Source organism: Bison bison, unplaced genomic scaffold (genome assembly GCF_000754665.1).
Source record: "Bison bison bison isolate TAMUID 2011002044 unplaced genomic scaffold, Bison_UMD1.0 scf7180017864128, whole genome shotgun sequence".
NCBI lineage: Eukaryota > Metazoa > Chordata > Mammalia > Artiodactyla > Bovidae > Bison > Bison bison.
In genome coordinates this window covers 693,555-712,451 of record NW_011494700.1, presented here as the reverse complement: position 1 = coordinate 712,451, position 18,897 = coordinate 693,555, and the positions used below count along the sequence as shown (strand labels likewise).

Sequence of the window (18,897 nt, the reverse complement as noted above, 5' to 3'; positions counted from 1 at the left end):
AAAACAGTTAATGTCTTCTCTGAAGAAATGACCTATTGGTTGAATGGCATAAAGGCTTGAAAAAAGTTGTTACCATTGTTGATTTTGTTGTTATGTTAGAATTGAATCAAAAAGGGTGGTGATTGACTTTTCTATGAAGTGGTTTTTTAGCAAATCCTAATTTCCTTATAATCTGATACTTTTGCTTTTCCTATTTATAGAAAGTGAAAGTCACTCAGTCATGTCTGGCTCTTTGCAACCCCATGGACTTGTACCCCCAAGGCTCCTTTCTCCATGGAATTCTCCAGGCTAGAATACTGGAGTGGGTAGCTCTTCCCTTCTCTAGGGGATCTTTTCAACCCAGGGATTGAACCCAGGTTTCTTGCATTGCAGGCAGATTCTTTACTCTCTGAGCCACCTGGGAAGCCCAGAAAAGTAGTCAAAGGGTGATGCTTTTCACCAGTTGGTATATTTGCAGTAGGGCTTCCAAGGTGGCGCTAGTGGTAGAGAACCTGCCTGCCAATGCAGGAGACCTGAGTCACGGATTCCATCCCTTAGTTGCAAAGATCTGCTGGAGGAGAGCATGGCAGCCCACTCCAGTGTTCTTACCTGGAGAATCTCATGGACAGAAAAGCTTGGCCGGCTACAATCTAGGATCTCAAAGAGTCGTACACAACTGAAGTGACTTAGCACACACGCACGCATGTTTGCATTATAAACTCCTCAGAATCTTTTCTGAACGTACCTCAACCCATTTGGTGCATGCATCCTGAATTGCTACTATGTCCCTTTGATCACTGTTGAATATAACTTGGGCATGGGTCGGGGCAATTCATATTTCTCAGTACCTCTAGCCAGACACTGGAGATTCATGATGTTTAAATGAATATGTCCTGCATCTTGAGAAATCACAACAAATCTCAGTAGATATTTTTGGCTTATGAAGGGAAACTTGGCTTAAAAATTAGATTTATTGAATGTTGACTAGCTTGTTCTTTATTACTTAAATTGTGCAAACTGGATAACCCATATTCTGGAGGAGGGAGAGGAGGAGATCTGCGTTCTGCGATTTGGAGGATTCCAATCTACCACTCCAGTTTGTAGTATTGACTTGGAAAGTCATCCTTGTTCTCTGTTTTTCATGGGAGATTATCAGTGAGCATCATTTTTTTTTTCCTTCCTTCATGTTCCATTCAGAATACTATGAGATGCCAGGATTGAGCACAGTTGTTTTATACCGCCTTTGACTGGGAGAACTAGTATCAGCTGGACTGCTAAGCCCCATATCTTATTTGGCAAGTACGAATGTCCAGAGTACCATTCTGATCCAGTGCACATGTAACTGATCAACAGCCAGCTAATCTGATGGTAAATTTGGCTTTAATTGATACAGTTTACTCATATGAAGTAAGTAGCATAGGTATATCGATGCGTGCATGAATATAAACACATGCACATTCATTATATAGGGTTGTACAATGTCACAAAGTTTGTCACAACGTAAAGAGTACCATGTTACTAAAATTGACTAATTTTATTTTCCTCAATCAGGCAATTGGATTCTCCTGTAAATGCATTTTGATCAAGATCATGGCAAGATATGTTTGACAGCAATTTCAAATTATTACAGTTTGTTACATATTTAAAGTCTGCAGTCAGTTGAGACTGTATGTATCTGATTTTAGTTTAGAGAGGGAAATCTACTGTGTTTTGTTCCAAGGACTATACTCTTTAATACTGTAAAATTATCACGTGCTTTATAAAAACCATACACCTTGTTGGATGGTCTGGAATATGGTGTGATACACCAAATATGTGTGTTTCTCTTTATGCTAAACAAGGTTAGAATCATGAATGCAGAGATTAATATCCCTCACGTGTGTATAGTATAACTTTCAGGCATATGTACGCATTGAATCTGTACTAGTTGCAAGAGTTTCTTAAAGATTGGTTCCTTAGCTGTGAACAGTGTTATTTATGATGTTTATTATGGCTGTGCTTTGGCTGATCCTAGAAAAACCAGGGGAAGAGAAATATTTGCAGGGCAAACTTTATTTAAAAAGAAATTTTTTTTGGAAAACATATTGGATTTTTGTTGACTTTTACATGAAACTGACATGTAATCGTGTCTTTAACACATCTAGAATTATTTGAGTACAACAACAGCAACACAAATGATATTGCAGATGCAGTGATATTTAAATGTATTCAATGGAATATGAACCCAGTCCGCTTTTTATGATTTATCTGTTTTTAACTTCAAAGGCTCTGGTTAGCTTGCCTTTAAAAAAAAAAAAAAAGAATGAGTTGATCACAGCCAGCCAGGAAAACAGCTGAAGTATATCAGCTGTAAATTGGTATAAAGCACTAAAAGGGACATTAGTCTCTAATCAGTTTCTAACAGTTCATTAAACCTGCCTTTCCAGAATCGTTCTTTGTCTTTCCCCTTTCTTTGCAAGGCATCTTCTTCTCTTTCCACCTGGGCAAGACCTCCTCCAGGGTAGGAAACTATATCAACTCATCCTTCATTGTCTACCAACCAAACAGCCTCCCAGAGGCTTTGTTAGGGCGAATTCCTGGCTGCTGTGAAGGACTGGGCACTTGAGGGTTGGGTACCTCCTTCCTAGGCTTCCCTGAGGCTGAGATGGGGCAAGCCCAGCTGGCCGCTTCCAACCATGGAAGCAAGTGCCCCATTGGGATTTGAGATCCATGCCTGATGTGTAAGCAATCCATCAGTCTCCCTGAAAGGATTTTAAGCTTGGAACAAATGCACTGAGCTCACCAGTTAACACCAGATTTCCTCCTATTCTAAGCCATGAGGGTGTGAAAATCCCTCCAAGATACGGACAAATCAAAAGCAAACATTAAAAAAAGTATCCTATCAGTGTTAATAATATTGTACTTTTCTAAGAGAGGAACATGACAGTAATTTTCTTTTTATTCCCTAACAAACTAGGTAGCATGGAATTTCTGAATGCTCATTAGTTAGCTTTAGTGTAAATTTGCTTTTTCTTGCTGTTGGTTTCTCTGAGCAAATATTTGTCATGAGTGGCCCCATACATTTTATTTCTTAGAGTATTTTTGTTAAACAAAAAAGAGAGTCAAGAAATGGGAGAAATAATTAGAGCTTCACCATGCTGCACTCTGTTGGTATTATTTGGTAATAAAAGCATTTAATTTATGATGTGTTGAAGTGGGAGTTTTTATTCAACTGTCTGCTGGGGAGAAAAGCAACTCTATGAATGGGGAAAACTTGATGGTTTAGAAGTGATTTTAACCTTTGTCACCATGTAGGCAAACATTTAGAAAATGTCTTTTTTCTTTTAGTAAGACCACTTAAGTGTCATGATTACATTCTATAACCGAGCAAAGAAGCTATCCTAAAAATTCAGTCAAACTTAGTGATTTTAATTTCTGGATTTAGTCAGTATTTGAGAGTAAAGTTGGCATTCTCAACATATTTTAAAACCTGAGCCTGATTTTGGCCTGAAGCAAACACTGATGTGTGGCTTTATGACTCCCTTCCTAGGTTATTGACTTCAGAAAATCCCCAAAGGCGTGGAAATTAGTCAAAGATAACCTTGATTTAATCTTTTTATAAATGTTGTTGGAAATTCTGTTGAACCACATAGAAGTAAAGTTTTCCTTTCAAGAGGTGGCAAATGGAGCCAAACATATACCAGAATAAAAAACAAATTGTTGTTTATTCTTTGATTATGATTTCAGCTTAAGAATTCATTCTTAATCCAAGACTTACATTAGTTGTTTTCGAAGAAGGTGTTTGAGGTTGATAAGTAGAAATTTTCATTGAGTCAGATATGCCACAATACCAGAATTAACTGTCTAGTATTATAGTTTCTTGCTTTTAAAATTATTTAGACTTTGACAGGAATATGAGAGTATATAAATTATTGTGATCTGTTTTCTTCTTTATGGATTTCTGTATGCAGTACAACCTCCAAAGCTAAAGGAATAAAGAAACTTGCCTTGCATTTCCTTCCACTATTTGCAAAAGCTTGATGAATTATTCCAGCCCCATATAAATTAATGTAAGGTTTCCTTACTCCAGTTTATTATCATCTGACCTGCAACCCAGAGGTCAGAGAATCAGACTGATTAATTCAAGTTCTTGGTCATTATTTCTAATGAAAGTTCAGAATGGGGGGATAATTGGTGGTGCGGGTATTCTCATTTAATTATACTATATTGTTAAAAAATTAGGTTAGCAGTACTAAATGTGCTACAATGATGGCAGATTCTACCAGATGTCTTCCGTTGAAGGCTTTATAGCTGAATTTCCCTGTCTCCCTTTTTTTATTCTCAGAATATCAACACCTTCGAGAACAGAATGTTAATGCTTGATGGGATGCCGGCAGTCAGAGTCAAAACAGAGCTTTTGGAATCTGAGCAAGGGGTAAGTGAAAGTTTCCGACGACGCCCCACCCCCTTTTCTCTCAGACCCTGGCAGGCATTCATGTCCAGAGTGTTCTGAGATTTGCAGAACACTTCTGATTTTTCACTTGCTTCAGCTTTTGTCTCTTGAGTAACAATCCTCTGAGATGGTGGGTGATTCTTACCCATTTGCAACCTCAAAACATTACTAACTTAGGAAAGATAGCTTCCTAAATTTAGGAAGACATAGTGACCATATGGCTTTATTTAAATGGATTCATGTTTTGGAAAGCTGTAACAATCCAGAGCACAGGGGAAATGTTAAAAAAAAAAAAAAAAAAAAAAGATGAGACTATAACCTCAATGTCAATATAGATGGGTTCTGACCAAGTTGGGAAATTGCAGAGTACAAGTAGGGGAAGGTTTACCGTTTGTTCGATGGACTTCTCTTTTGACATTTGTGTTTACCCTTTCTTAGAGTTGATGAAATTTAGGTCAGTGAGTTTGAAAAGCACATAAAAGCAAAAGAAAGCTTGTTGAACAATAACATAGCCAAATGACAGTTTATGGCTACTGAGTATATGAAGACTCTTTAAGAGCAGAGCTAGCTTTTTTTTTTTTTTAATAAGGATGTGGGTGATTTTATAATTGTTAACATTTATATTAATAGATTCGCTTGTAAAAACCATCCTCAGGACAATGTGTGGCTGACCACCTTTTATGTTTTTAAGGGAGAAAGCACCATCTACCTATCTTATTAAGCCAGCATTACAGAGCAAGTACTTATGACCAAAAAATAAAGGACATCAGTTAAATATTTAATCTTAATCTTATTTATGTATCCTTTATTCAAATCAAGATCAAAGCAAAAGCTTAGGTACGTTTTAGAATTGAACAATCAAAAGATATTTTAAGTGTGAGTAATATCTCACAGTTAAAAAAAATCAGTGTGCATGAGTTCTTCTGGGACCCCGTTCAGAAGGTTAGGATATTGATGTAGCAAAAGGATTTCATAATGAGGACAGTCAAGGGCAAGGATCTTGATGGTTGTGTTTGAGGGTCCTCCAGTAACGCCCCATTCTTGACCACTGTGTGCCAGGCTGTGTGGCATTTCATAACATATTTCTCTTCTGTATAAGCCAGTGTCTGAAACAGACTCCCATCATGTAGAGGATTTCATTTCATCTTTATGTTCAGTGTAGACTGGGGAGCTCTGAAATGAGCATTGTGGAGTATATCAACCAGAAATACAACCCCACAGTTCTCTATGTGATGTAATGACTGATGCCCAGAGATTCAAGCAGAAGGCCATGGCGAAAGAAAAGACTATATGTCAGTTATTAATAATTGTTTTCTAATTTTAAACCTTCAGGAAAAGTCCTGTGTTCACCTGGATTTTCTAGCCTGACACTCAGCAAATTAAATCCTCCGAACAGTTTTTTACCTTTATTGTTTTAGCTTAACCACGTTAGAATGTGTTTGATCTTTTCCCAGTTCTGTTTTCTTAATCTAAATGCATTAGCATCAGTTTAATAAAATATATTTCCACACGCCCTACGTTTAACAAAACATACAAACCATAACATCTCATTTGGAGAAGACAGCCTGATGGAAAAGTGAAAAGAGTATATTTCACAATGTTGGTTTTATTTCACAATATGTTCCTCAACTTGAATAGCAGCAAATCTGCTCCAGTCGTACATGTTGAAGGAAGGCAGAAAACCCCAACATATGCTGTATATACAGAAAACCAGTTAGAATATTACCAGGGCTACTGGTCAAAGCCAGGACAATGCACTGTTGTCACGGTCCTGGGAATCCGAAGAACATCTGGGTACTTGTGTCTCCTTGACTATCATTTTTCAATTTTAAAGTAAGGCTTGCATGAAAGATTTAGGTACATAAAAAACAAAAGCCAGTATTCCCAGGGGTTTTACAGCATGCATAAGCAACTCGTGTCACATTATTTATAGAAAGTATTTTTTGGTTCTCAAATAGGGACAGGAAAAGTTGTAAGTTCTAGGTTTTACTTAATTCATTAAAATCAATTTTCCTCCTTGTGAATGGAACTGATGTTGATATTTTAGCCCTAATTTAGATTTTTTATGTTGGAGGGGAATAGAAGCTGAATTTATTCTTTTTCTTAGCAGTGTATTTACTTTTCTTAAATACATGGCAGATATAACTGCATTCTCTTTGACAGTAAAACTTTAAGAGAAGCACACCATGCTGTTTTAATGAATTGTATTATGATTGATTATTTTTAGAATATAATCTAAAAATTTAGTTATTTATAATAACTAAATATAAATAACTGTATTTAGTTATTTATAATACTTTTAAATGGCAACCCACTCCAGTGTTCTTGCCTGGAGAATCCCAGGGAAGGGGGAGCCTGGTGGGCTGCCATTTCTGGGGTCACACAGAGTCGGACACCACTGAAGTGACTTAGCAATAGCAGCAGCAAGTCAGCTCTTCTTTAAAGAGATCAAATCAGCAATTTTAGTGAACTTTAATTTTGGTTCCTTTACTGAAGTATCTCATTGAGGATGATAGGATGGGTGATAATAATGTGGAATTTCAGAATCTCAGAACTATTTTAAGATAAGGAGTGCTAGATTCTAAACATGATTTCCATGTTACAGAACTCTTTCCTTATTGAGTATTAAAGTCTGGTTGAAGTTTGATTCTTCGTAAGAAAATGTAAATATATTAGTGAAATTAAAATCATCATGTATATGATTATGGGCTTTTGAAAATGAGATGTTACAGTGAACAAAATTATAGAAATGTGCCTATGCATCACAGCAGTGAATGGAAAGGCTGAAGCTGGTGTGTTGGTGGGTTTCTGTAATCACTCAGGAAACCTAGTTTTAAGACTTTTCCATCAGTGTTTAGGACAAGGAAAGTGAACCTGCCTTTCAGATTGTAGGCAGCATGGTAAGATCTGCTACTGTACATGGACCTCCTGTCTCAGGGCACTATGGAGGCATCTGTTCCTTCTCTCTTTCTTGCTATAAATAGTCCCTTAGGTCTCCAGCTGTCAGTTGGTCTCTGTATGTGCCCCCACCCCTTCAAGGAATTCAGGGCCGGATGAGCTCATTTTAGAGCTTAAAGAAAGATTGTGGAACAGGCCACGGTTGGCCACTCAGTTTACTCTGGGAAAAGTTCTGGCTGCCTTGCCTCATCTCCTTAATAGTTTAATGATGCGTGTATGTGGTCCCATCTCTTCAATTAGATTGTAAGCCCTTAAAGAGCAAGAACTATTTTCTGCCTTTTTCTTGTAGTTCCTGGTACTTGGTAAATACATGTTCTATGCAGCTCGTCCAGGCATTTTAACTGGCATATGCAAAATATGAAATCAGTCAACAGCTAGTTATGAACCTGCTCCGTCTACCTCGTAAGGTTGTTGTGAGCATAAAGATAAGCACTGAAAATAAGAGATTGCCATTGGTGACAGTCTCCGTCTTGCAGCCATGTTAACCAGATAGATAAGGGCGGCTCATTGAAACCACTTCTGCGTGTCCCCTTCTGTTTGGAACCCTCTTGATAGTGAAAGTAGTAGTTGCTCAGTCTGTCTGACTCTTCGTGACCCTCTGGTCTTTAGCCCGCCAGGCTCCTCTGTCCATGGGGATTCTCCAGGCAAGAATACTGGAGTGGGTAGCCAGGCCCTTCTCCAGCAGATCTTCCCGACCCAGGGGTTGAACCCGGGTCTCCTCCATTGCAGACAGATTCTTTGCCATCTGAGCCACCAGGACAGTGGTTAGTTGTATTGAGGTTGCTCATTATTCCAGTCTCCTGAAATGGGACTTCAGTTTTCTCCAGGCTCATCGGTAGTACAGCGCATGCTGCTGTGTGGTCCATGGCAAGGTCACGTGCTCCTGTGATACACTCCAGGGGCCCAACGTGGAATGTAGGGTGACTTTGTCTGTGACCTTTGGTGCTTGTGTTCTTCTGGGACAAGAGCTTCCCAAATGCTGTCAGCCTTTGAATATTCTAACATGTTACTGAGCCCAGGACTAAAGCAGAAAGAGGAATTCTGGAACTATTACACCCAGAGATAAGCCTGTGTACAGAGAACGGGCACCACCTCAAAGACATAAAACGTGATTTTATTCGTGGCCCTGCAGCTCCCCAGCTGGAATGGCATTGGCAAGGAACTGCCTACCTCCAGGCCTCTGTGTCTTCATCTGTGCAGTGGGGGTGTTGAGATGAGGCCTTCCAAATTCAGCCGGACTGTCTTTAATTTTGGTAACAGGCATGGAGTGAAAGAAAGTGAAACTTAGTTGCTCAGTGGTATCCAATTCTTTGCAACCCCATGGACTGTAGTCCGACAGGCTCCTCTGTCCATGGGATTCTCCGGGCAAGAATACTGGTGTGGGTTGCCATTTCCTTCTCCAGAGGATTTTCCTTACCCAGGGATCGAACCCTGGTCTCCTGCATTTCAGGCAGGAATGAGAGAAAGCATTTTCAATTGTGAGTCTAAAAGTGATACTGAGATGAAAATGCCTGTATATGAAAACAGAAATGTGCTGACTTTACGGTGAGATAGGCCTGAGTTCAGATGCTTCCGTAGCCAGGGACCTGCTCTGTGGGCCCTTTTGGTCTCCCGTCTCTGTCCACCCAGTCCCCCTCACCTGGGAAGTGAAGCAGACCGTCTAGCCTCACAGGAAGGAGCCTGCCCACATGCGGTGGCTGCTCACGGAATGTTCTCCTTTTGTGTAAAAACAGAATTAGAAAGGGCCCCATTGCTTCACTTTCCATTTCTGCAGTTCTCATCGTTATTGAGTAGAGAGTTCAACATCTGCCTTAGTTTATAATCCTTAGAGAGGATTTAAGGTAAATCTCAAATCAGAAGCATTCTTTTTTATTTTAATTTCTATTCAAGCATGTTTGGAAAAATGTTTCAAATTCTTATCAGATTTTATCTTGTAGAAATACAGAATGAATGCAGAAATCAATTATTATTTTAAGATAAAAATGATATCACCATTTGGTGTGATAATGGTATTTGACCATAATTTTTAAAAAAGGAACTCTTGGGTTCTCATACTTTAAAGATAGTTGTTGAAGTTTTTACAGATGAAATGATTCAACAGCTGGGAATTGCTGCAAAACAAAAATGGGAGAGTGGATGAGTGGAGACAGAGATGTAATAAGAGTGGTCATGATTTCATCATTAGTGAAGCTGGGCAGTGGGTACCAGGGGGATTGTTTAACTCTTCTTCTGATTGTATATAGGTTTGAAATTCTTTAAAGTATAATTTTTTAAAAAGCTCTCAATGAAAATATGATAGATACATAGTAGGTGCATAGGTGTCAGAGGGGGACAGGCAGGAATCACTTCTCATTCAGACACCTTCATTCTTCTTGTTCTAAGACCTGAAGAGTCTTCCACGGGGGTGGAGCAGAGTCCCTGTTCCAGTCACAAGCATGTTGGAGCCCTTGATTTCTCCTCCTCTCTCTCCTCTTTTCCAGGCAGGTGCAGTTCTGACCAGGGGGCTGGTAGGCAGAGGGTAGTGGTAAGAGTGTGGCTGAGAGAGAGGAGGAGATTGAATGTTCTGCCCATTAAAAAAAAAAAAAAGAGTATATTTGCTTTACAGTGCTGTGTTCATTTCTACTATACAGCAAAGTGATTCAGCTATACGTACACATATATACCCCCTCTGTTTTGGATTTCCTTCCCATTTAGGTCACTGCAGAGCACGGAGTTCCCTGTGCTAACAGTAGGCTTTCATATCTATTTTATACGTACCACAGACCGGGAGCCAGGAAGGGGACAGGTATGGCAGCAGAGGAGAGATACATTCCATTGTATCCTCCATGGTTTCCTACCAGAGAACATCAGCCCTGGTTGGACCAGAGATCCCTGAGTGCCCTAAGTTTAGAGTTAAGACAAAAGAGAACGATGGTCTTTTCTCTGGAGTAGCTTTTGTAAACCCTTCTTCAGGACATCCATAACAAGGTGTTGAAGGAAGTTCTGTGTCACAGAGGACCGACTGGTGCCATTAAGGTGACTGAGTTGCCGCTTCCTTCAGAGCAGAGCTCATGCTTCATGTCTCCTGTTAGTCTTCATCCTCCCAGCACAAGGAGTTGATTGGCAGGGCTCAGCCAAGAGTGATCAATGCAGATGCTGTTCGTTGTAAGTGGGAACCAGTGTCATACTTTAGAATTGAGAGGATTTGGAGACAGGTGCCTTTCTGGAAAAGCCCCCAGTCCTTAGGTTTAATAAATGAAAACAGGTGCAAGTGTTGTTGTTGCTGTTTAGTTGCTAAGTCGTGTCCAACTCTTTGTGATCCCACGGACTGCAGCGTGCCAGCTTCCCTGTCCTTCAGTATGTCCCGGAGTTTGCTCAAACTCGTGTCCGTTGATGTCATCAAAGATGCCATCCAGCCATCTCATCCTCTTGTCTCCCCTCTCTCCTCTTGCCCTCAGTCGTTCCCAGCATCAGGGTCTTTTCTGAGGAATCGGCTCTTTGCATAACGTGACCAAAGCTTCAGCATCAGTCCTTCCAATGAATATTCAGGGTTGATTTCCTTTAGGATTGACTGGTGTGATCTCCCTGCAGTCCAAGGGACCCTCACTGTAGTTGAACCTAGATTAGAGATTGGCAGTTAAATTAGAATTCATTGGCTTTAGAGGAAAAGAACACACACTCAACATCACATCTAGCTTCTTTTTCCTCAGTAAACCATGATGTTTAATTTAACATAAAAGATTTAATATACATTTGTGTGTCAAGGCTTAGTAAGACAGTGTTACTTTAATGACTTCATCAGAAGAGACGAGGAAGCATTATAAAAATGCCACTTGTATTACCCTTCAACAGCACCTCATTATTACCTCCCCTACTGTGGGAACAGGCGCCAGCATAGTAAATTGGTAGAATTATCTTAGACATATGAATTTGCTTATCATTTAATATTCTCTGATGACCCACTACTTGAGATCTTTTGATCTCTAGTCAAATCTTTGCATGTCACTACCTGGCTTCAAAGGAAAACATAGGCAGAAGCTGTGCTATTGCTAATATGAGAAGACTGTTTTTTTTTAAAAAGCAGGAAAAAAATATCTATACTTACAAAACTCACATTTTAGGGAAGAGCTGTCTTCCACTATAGAAGCAGAGTTGGACTGATTTTTAATAATGTCAGAATGGCCAATAAATGTATTAATAGAAAGAATTGAAAATCAATGAGCTGTGATGGTAATTACAGATAGCACCCAAGGGAAATATAGCTGGCAGCCTAATCCCTTCCCTTGGGGCCTGCCCTGGGCAGCGCTATGCAGTTGATAATTCTGCCCTCCTCTTTCCCATTAGCAATGTACTTTTTCCTTCAGCTTCGTTCCTTTTCGCCCGCCATCCAGACACCCTGACCCTCTGTGCCGCGATGGTTCTCTGTATCCACAGATGACTGGTTCTAACTGCAGTCTCATTAGTGGAGGAGAATGTGAAGTGCTGTTCTTTTCAAGCGTTATTTGCATCCGCATAGGGTCAGTGCTTTGTAAAAAGGAACACATTTTTAAAGCAAACTCATGCTCTGAATCTTTTGGGAATTTTGATTGGGGGAAAATTAACCTTTCCGAAATATTTCAGCTTCTGAATGATGATGTTCTCCTTCATGTACTAGTCATTGTGGGAGAGTAAGGAAAAAAAAATCTGGAGCATAAGTTGTGTATTTCTCTATATCTGGGTGTGTTTTCTTGTACTAATATGTACAAACTGACGCATAGTCTCTAAGTGTCTCACAAAAATACCTCATTTAGCCCTTGGAGGACTTTTTTTCTTGACTGTGAAGGATTAACTGCTGTGGGTATCAGTCTCTTACTGTAAACATTAGAAAACCATGCAAAACATAGGAAATGCTTTCTTACCTAGTGGACAACAGGAAGTTACAGTCTGTAACCTTTGCAGTGGGAGGACAAAGGATGTGATTTGACTCTTGGAGGCAAACAGGGAGGACCCAATAGTCACACTGAGGTAAGCAGGCAGGGTTTGGAATTTGGAGAAGTCAAGGCAGCTAATTTTAAAGCGAACAATAACAGAAAGGAAGTAGCTGTACAGAGAGAGGGCTCTGGGGATCTTTAAACTGGTCCCCTTAAGGGTTTGGCTAAGTAGTGATCTGCCTGTGTGGAGGGGATGGCAAGGAAAGAACCAGGATGGCAGTTCAGTTCAATTCAGGTGCTTATTCGTGTCCAACTATTGCAACCCTGTGGGCTGCAGCACACCAGGCTTCCCTGTCCATCACCAACTCCTGGAGCTTGTACAAACTCATGTCCATCGAGTCAGTGATGCCATCCAACCATCTCATCCTCTATTGTCTCCTTCTTCTGCCTTCAATCTTTCCCAGCATCAGGGTCTTTTCCAATGAGTCAATTCTTCACATCAGGTGGCCAGAGTATCAGAGCACAGCATCAGTCCTTCCAATGATTATTCAGGACTGATTTCCTTTAAGATTGACTGTTTTGATCTCCTCACTGTCCAAGGGACTCTCAAGAGTCTTCTCCAACACCACAGTTCAAAAGCATCAAATCTTTAGTGCTCAGCTTTCTCTGTGTTCCAACTCTCACATCCATACATATCTACTGGAAAAACCACAGCTTTGATTAGATGGACCTTTGTCGACAAAGTAATGTCTCTGCTTTTTAATATATTGTCTAGGTTTGTCATAGCTTTTCTTCCAAGTAGCAAGCATCTTTTAATTTCATGGCTGCAGTCACCATCTGCAGTGATTTTGGAGCCCAAGAAAATAAAGTCTGTCACTGTTTCATTTGTTTCTCCATCTATTTGCCGTGAAGTGGTGGGACCGATGCCATGGTCTTAGTTTTTTGAATGTTGAGTTTTAAACCAGCTTTTTCACTCTCCTCTTTCACTTTCATCAAGAGGCTCTAGATCTTTACTTTCTGCCATAAGGGTGGTGTCATCTGCATATCTGAGGTTATTGATACTTGGAAGTTTTGATTTCAACTTGTGATTCATCCAGGATGGCCACAAGTGGAACAGTTCTTGGAAGAGCTAGTATGGATTATGAAACTCAATGGCTAAAGAAGAAATTAAGCAGAAATTGCTTTAGGTACTTCAAATGGAAAGTGAGTTTTTCAAAGTTACTATGTGTTAATAAATGGTCCTATATTTATTTACAATGGCTACTTCTTAAGCAAATGTTGGCTTTGACAAAACTCTTCTTCTGACTATAGAACTAAGTTGTATATGAAAAGTGAGGTTCCAATTGAGAAACATGTAAAGGTTAGGAGTATCAACCCTCTGTGCTAGTTGGATATATTAGTATAGTTTATATTCAGCTCTCCATTTTCAAGGTTCCTCCATATTTGTGTTCCACATCCACAGATTTAACCAAGCTGGTGGTGGTTTAGTCACTAAGTCATGTCTGACTCTTACAACCCCTTGGACTGTAGCCTGCCAGGTTCCTCTGTGTATGGGATTTTCCAGGCACAAATACTGGAGTGGGTTGCTATTTCCTTCTCCACAGGATCTTCCAGACCTAGGAATCGAACCTGGGTCTCCTACATTGCAGGCAGATTCTTTACTGACTGAGCTATAAAGGAAGCCTCAACCAATGTGGACCGTGTAGTATCTACTGTTGAAACAATTCGTGCATAAGAGGACATATATTGTTCAAGGGTCAGTTTTATTAGTTCAGTCATCTCAGTCCTGTGGATCACAGATCAGAAATGGAACTCTTACATCTGAAAACATTTTCATCATTGAAAACTGTGTATACAAAACCAAGAATAAAATAAAAGGCATGATCACATTGCCTTGAAATAAAACCTGTTATACTTCAGAGTGTTTTCTTTTCAGTTCAGTTCAGTTGCTCAGTTGTATCCGACTCTTTGTAACCCCTTGGATCGCAGCACAACAGGCCTCCCTGTCTATCACCAACTCCCGCAGTCTATCACCAACTCCCCCCAAACTTATGTCCATTGAGTCAGTGATGCCATCCAACCATCTCATCTTCTGTCATCCCCTTCTCCTCTCGCCTTGAATCTTTCCCAGCATTAGGGTCTTTTCAAATGAGTCAGCTGTTCGCATCAGGTGGCCAAAGTACTGGAGTTTCAGCTTCAACATCAGTCCTTCCAATGAACACCTAGGACTGATCTCCTTTAGGATGGACTGGTTGGATCTCCTTGCAGTCCAAGGGACTCTCAAGAGTCTTCTCCAACACAACAGTTCAAAAGCATCAATTCTTTGGTGCTCAGCTTTCTTTATAGTCCAACTCTCACATCCATACATGACCACAGGAAAAACCATAGCCTTGACTAGACGGACCTTTGTTGGCAAAGTAATGTCTTTGCTTTTGAATATGCTGTCTAGGTTGGTCATAACTTTCCTTCCAAGGAGTAGGTTACGTCTTTTAATTTCATGGCTGCAGTCACCATCTGCAGTGGTTTTGGAGCCCAGAAAAATAAAGTCTGACACTGTTTCCACTGTTTCCCATTTGTTTGCCATCAAGTGATGGGACCAGATGCCATGATCTTAGTTTTCTGAATGTTGAGCTTTAAGCCAACTTTTTCACTCTCCTCTTTCACTTTCATCAAGAGGCGCTTTAGTTCCTCTTCACTTTCTGCCATAAGGGTTGTGTCATCTGCATATCTGAAGTTACTGATATTTCTCCCGGCAATCTTGATTCCAGTTTGTGCTTCATCCAGTCCAGCGTTTCTCATCATATACTCTGCATATAAGTTAAATAAGCAGGGTGACAATATACAACCTTGACATACTCCTTTTCCTATTTGGAACTAGTCTGTTGTTCCATGTCCAGTTCTAACTGTTGCTTCCTGACCTAAATAAAGATTTCTCAGGAGGCAGGTCAGGTGGTCTGGTATTCCCATCTGTTTCAGAATTTTCCACAGTTTATTCTGATCCACACAGTCAAAGGCTTTGGCCTAATCAATAAAGCAGAAATAGATGTTTTTCTGGAACTTCCTTGCTTTTTCAGTGATCCAGGGATATTGCCAATTTGATCTCTGATTCCTCTGCCTTTTCTAAATCCAGCTTGAACATCTGGAAGTTTTGGTTCACATATTGCTGAAACCTGACTTGGAGAATTTTGAGCATTATTTTACTAGCATGTGAGATGTTTTCTTTTAGGAGTTAATAATTTTGTAATAGACCTTCTTTTAAACAAGAAGTAAAAGGATAGGAAAAGATGTATCATGTATATATACACCAAATCACAAAACAGACATGGTGCTCATATTTATATTAGATAAAATAGACTTAGAAACCAGAGGTAAAATAGAACATTTCATAATGGTAAGAAAGTCAGTTTTTAGAGGGCCTGACAGCCAAAATTGTTTTTTTACCATAGTAAACCCTTGAGTCGATATAGCATTATCCCTATTAGTAAATAAAATTGCAGACATAGCTTGCGTCAGAGATACCACCAGTGAGTAAAAGGGATGTACTTGGAGTTTATGTATTTTGAATCTGAATCTTTTCACTATTGCAAGCTGTCTTAGTTTTATAACTAGTAATCATATTTCATATTATCTGAGTTCAGATAATTTCTAGTACAATATTAATGTTTAAGAAAAATTTTAGCAGATCTTATGAAAAGTTTTAATTCAGTACCCCAATAAATGTACATTCACCAGTAGAAGTTCTGTGACCATTGTACACAGTAGCCTGAAATAAATATAAACTCTTGGAATCTCTCTCTAGCCTTAGCTCAGCTGATAAAGAATCTGCCTGCAATGCAGGCAACCCCCATTCAATTCCTGGGTCGGGAAGATCCACTGGAGAAGGAATGTGCTCCCCACTCCAGTATTTTTGGGCTTCCCTGGTGCCTCAGTTGGTAAAGAATCTGCCTGCAATGTGGGAGATTTGGGTTTGATCTCTGGGTTGGGAAGATCCCCTGCAGAAGGAAAAGGCTACCCATTCCAGTATTCTGGCCTGGAGAATTCCATGGACTGTATAGTCCATGGGGTTGCAAAGAGTCAGAGAGGGCTCAGTGACTTTCACTTTCACTTTGGTGAGGTTGTAGTAGAGGAGAGGATTAAAAATATTTTACTGCATAATGTATGTTTTAATATAATGGTTTCAACAATTTTATCATTGGTAAAACGTGCAAAAATATTCCCTGCTCATCACAGTGGAAAAATTTTGTTTCACTGTGTGTATCAATTTCAGAAATCAAGATATTGAGCAGAGCTGACAGCACGTATTATATTCACCTTCTTGAAAACTCTGTCTCTTAGTCCTGGTATTTTGAGAACGCAGAATTTCATAAATAAGTAACAACATAGGGATGTCAGCAATTGCCTTTTTTTTTTTTTTTTTTATTGCTTTACAAATTATGTCAGTGTCATCACTGAGGAAAATCTATGCTTTGCTACCAAGGCACATTCAACCTGGTGGCAGGTTTGATCAGTTTCACATGCTGCTGAATGGTCGTGTCTGTGGCTTGTGGGAAAATATGTCTCTATGATCTGCTGGTCAGTCCATTTTCTTGTCTTAAGGGCATTTTGTCAGAAAATTTTCTTAATTAAGAAATACGTACTTCTTGTCAATCATAAATGAGCTGTTATGTTCAAGTGACTCATAGTCTCCATGACCAATTCTGTTTCCAACTTTGCAATTTCATTGTTATACTCTAAGTATGTCTTTTCAATAAAGGCATGCAGATGATGATTGATATAGTCTTAAAGCCTATGTCTACTAAACAAGACATTCTTATTGTTCTTTAAAATTAAGATAAAGAATATACTGTTCTTAAATTTTTTTTTTGACCTAGGTTATATATTTTTTACTTTCAACTTGAAAGAAATTAATGCAGCTGTGGGTTTAAAACCTCAAACCTCCCTTGGCTAAGTCAGTTATAACAGGGTAGTAGAATAAATCTCCTGGGTCACTTCAAGTTTTTCACGTCATATAAAGATTCACGTCATACAAAGTATTGAACCCCTTTAAAAATGATTCATCAGGGACTTCCCTGGTGGGACAGTAGTTGAATCTCTGTGCTTCCAGTGCAGGGGATGCAGGTTGCATTCCTTGTCAAGGAGCTGAAATCTCACATACCACATGGCACAGTCAAAAGATAAAAAACTTTTTAAAAACATTAAAAGAAAATCAATGCATTGTGATATTTGCTGAAGAAAGAAAGAGGTAAATTGTTTGGAGTAAAGCATTTTCTATGAATAGTGCAAAGCCAGTTGGTACATTTTAGGGAGCTGACTGTCTGGAATTCACTTTTAGGCCCATGTGTATAACCTATTCATGTACAAGATCATAAATTTTTCCCTCAGTCAGTCTTGTACTCACTAAAAGCTTTTGTCTTGCTGAAAATGTCTTGATTCTTCTACTGGCAACTATTTTGCAAAGGAACATGATTTTCCTACACATAATTATTAATATGGTAAATAAATATCAATTACATGGTAAAACCCTTAATGCCTATTATATCAAGTCATAAAATATATAGAGAGACATTATTGCTTTCCATTCACCTTGCTCTCATTTCCCTCCCACCAAATTTTATTTGCCATGGTGACTTCTGATTTCCACATCAACGTTAACGTAAATACATAAAAGTGGAAATTTTGTCTTTGTCCTCTTTGGGTTGTTGTCCTTGGGGTATATTCACATTTCTGTGCAGTGCTTTTGATTGACGGGAATGTTTCTGAGAAGGATGGGGAACATTTTCCTATATATTTAAATTCAGGGATAGTAAAGGGTGTAGAATTCAGCTAGGATAATGAAACTATATATATCATCCTTAACATAGTACCTTATGTATTAAGTAATTAATGTAAGAAGCAACTGCTCTTGGGATTGTTGTTCATTTGACTTTCTCCTTAATTTTATCATGTAAAATAATTTGTATATGTATAAAATAGATGTTCATTTATTCACATGGATTTTGGAAAAACTGAACATTGATGATGCTCTAGAGTTACTTTGTTTCATGTGACTCCATTATCAATTAAAAGTGGTACTGTGAATTTATATTTATACAATAGAAGTAATACATATTGATTTTGTGTTATTAATATCTGCCTTTATGCATAATTTGCATTTAAAAATAAGTCTTTAGTTCTGTATTCTTGAACTTTACTCAGAAATACTGTATCTCATTGTCTGTAGTTAACTTTCCTTAAAAATACAGAACTAGAAACAATCATTACTGTGGAAAGCAATTGAAATGTTATTCAGACATATATATGGCCATGATAGTTAAAGGAATAATGATTTAAAAATTACTTTCTGTTTTGATAACCAAAACTAACTTTTTTCTAGCGAATACTTATATAAAGCATTTTATTTCAAACTCTTATGTTCCACAGAGATAAAATTATGTTGCCACCATTCAAAATTTCAGGTGTCTTAGAAAGTGATTCTTCTACAGAAGTACAGGAGAACTAAGTATGCTGCTGCTAAGTCGCTTCAGTCATGTCCGACTCTGTGCGACCCCAGAGACGGCAGCCCACCAGGCTCCCCCGTCCCTGGGATTCTCCAGGCAAGAACACTGGAGGGGGTTGTCATTTCCTTTTCCAATGCATGAA

General features: G+C 39.0%; 1 protein-coding gene across 17 annotated transcripts in view; it reads left to right on the top strand.

Annotated features, from left to right (window-relative positions):
* The window catches only part of KLF12 (Kruppel-like factor 12), a 528,361-nt gene that overhangs the window by 233,974 nt on the left and 275,490 nt on the right, over nt 1-18,897 (top strand). For 15 of the 17 annotated variants that reach the window (XM_010839655.1, XM_010839659.1, XM_010839654.1 and 12 more), the window contains one exon: nt 4,304-4,393. In XM_010839655.1, coding sequence (XP_010837957.1) covers nt 4,304-4,393 — 90 coding nt within the window. Of the gene's footprint in view, nt 1-1,176; nt 1,348-4,303; nt 4,394-18,897 lie in introns of all 17 variants that reach the window. The other 2 variants (XM_010839661.1, XM_010839660.1) reach the window with 1 other exon arrangement.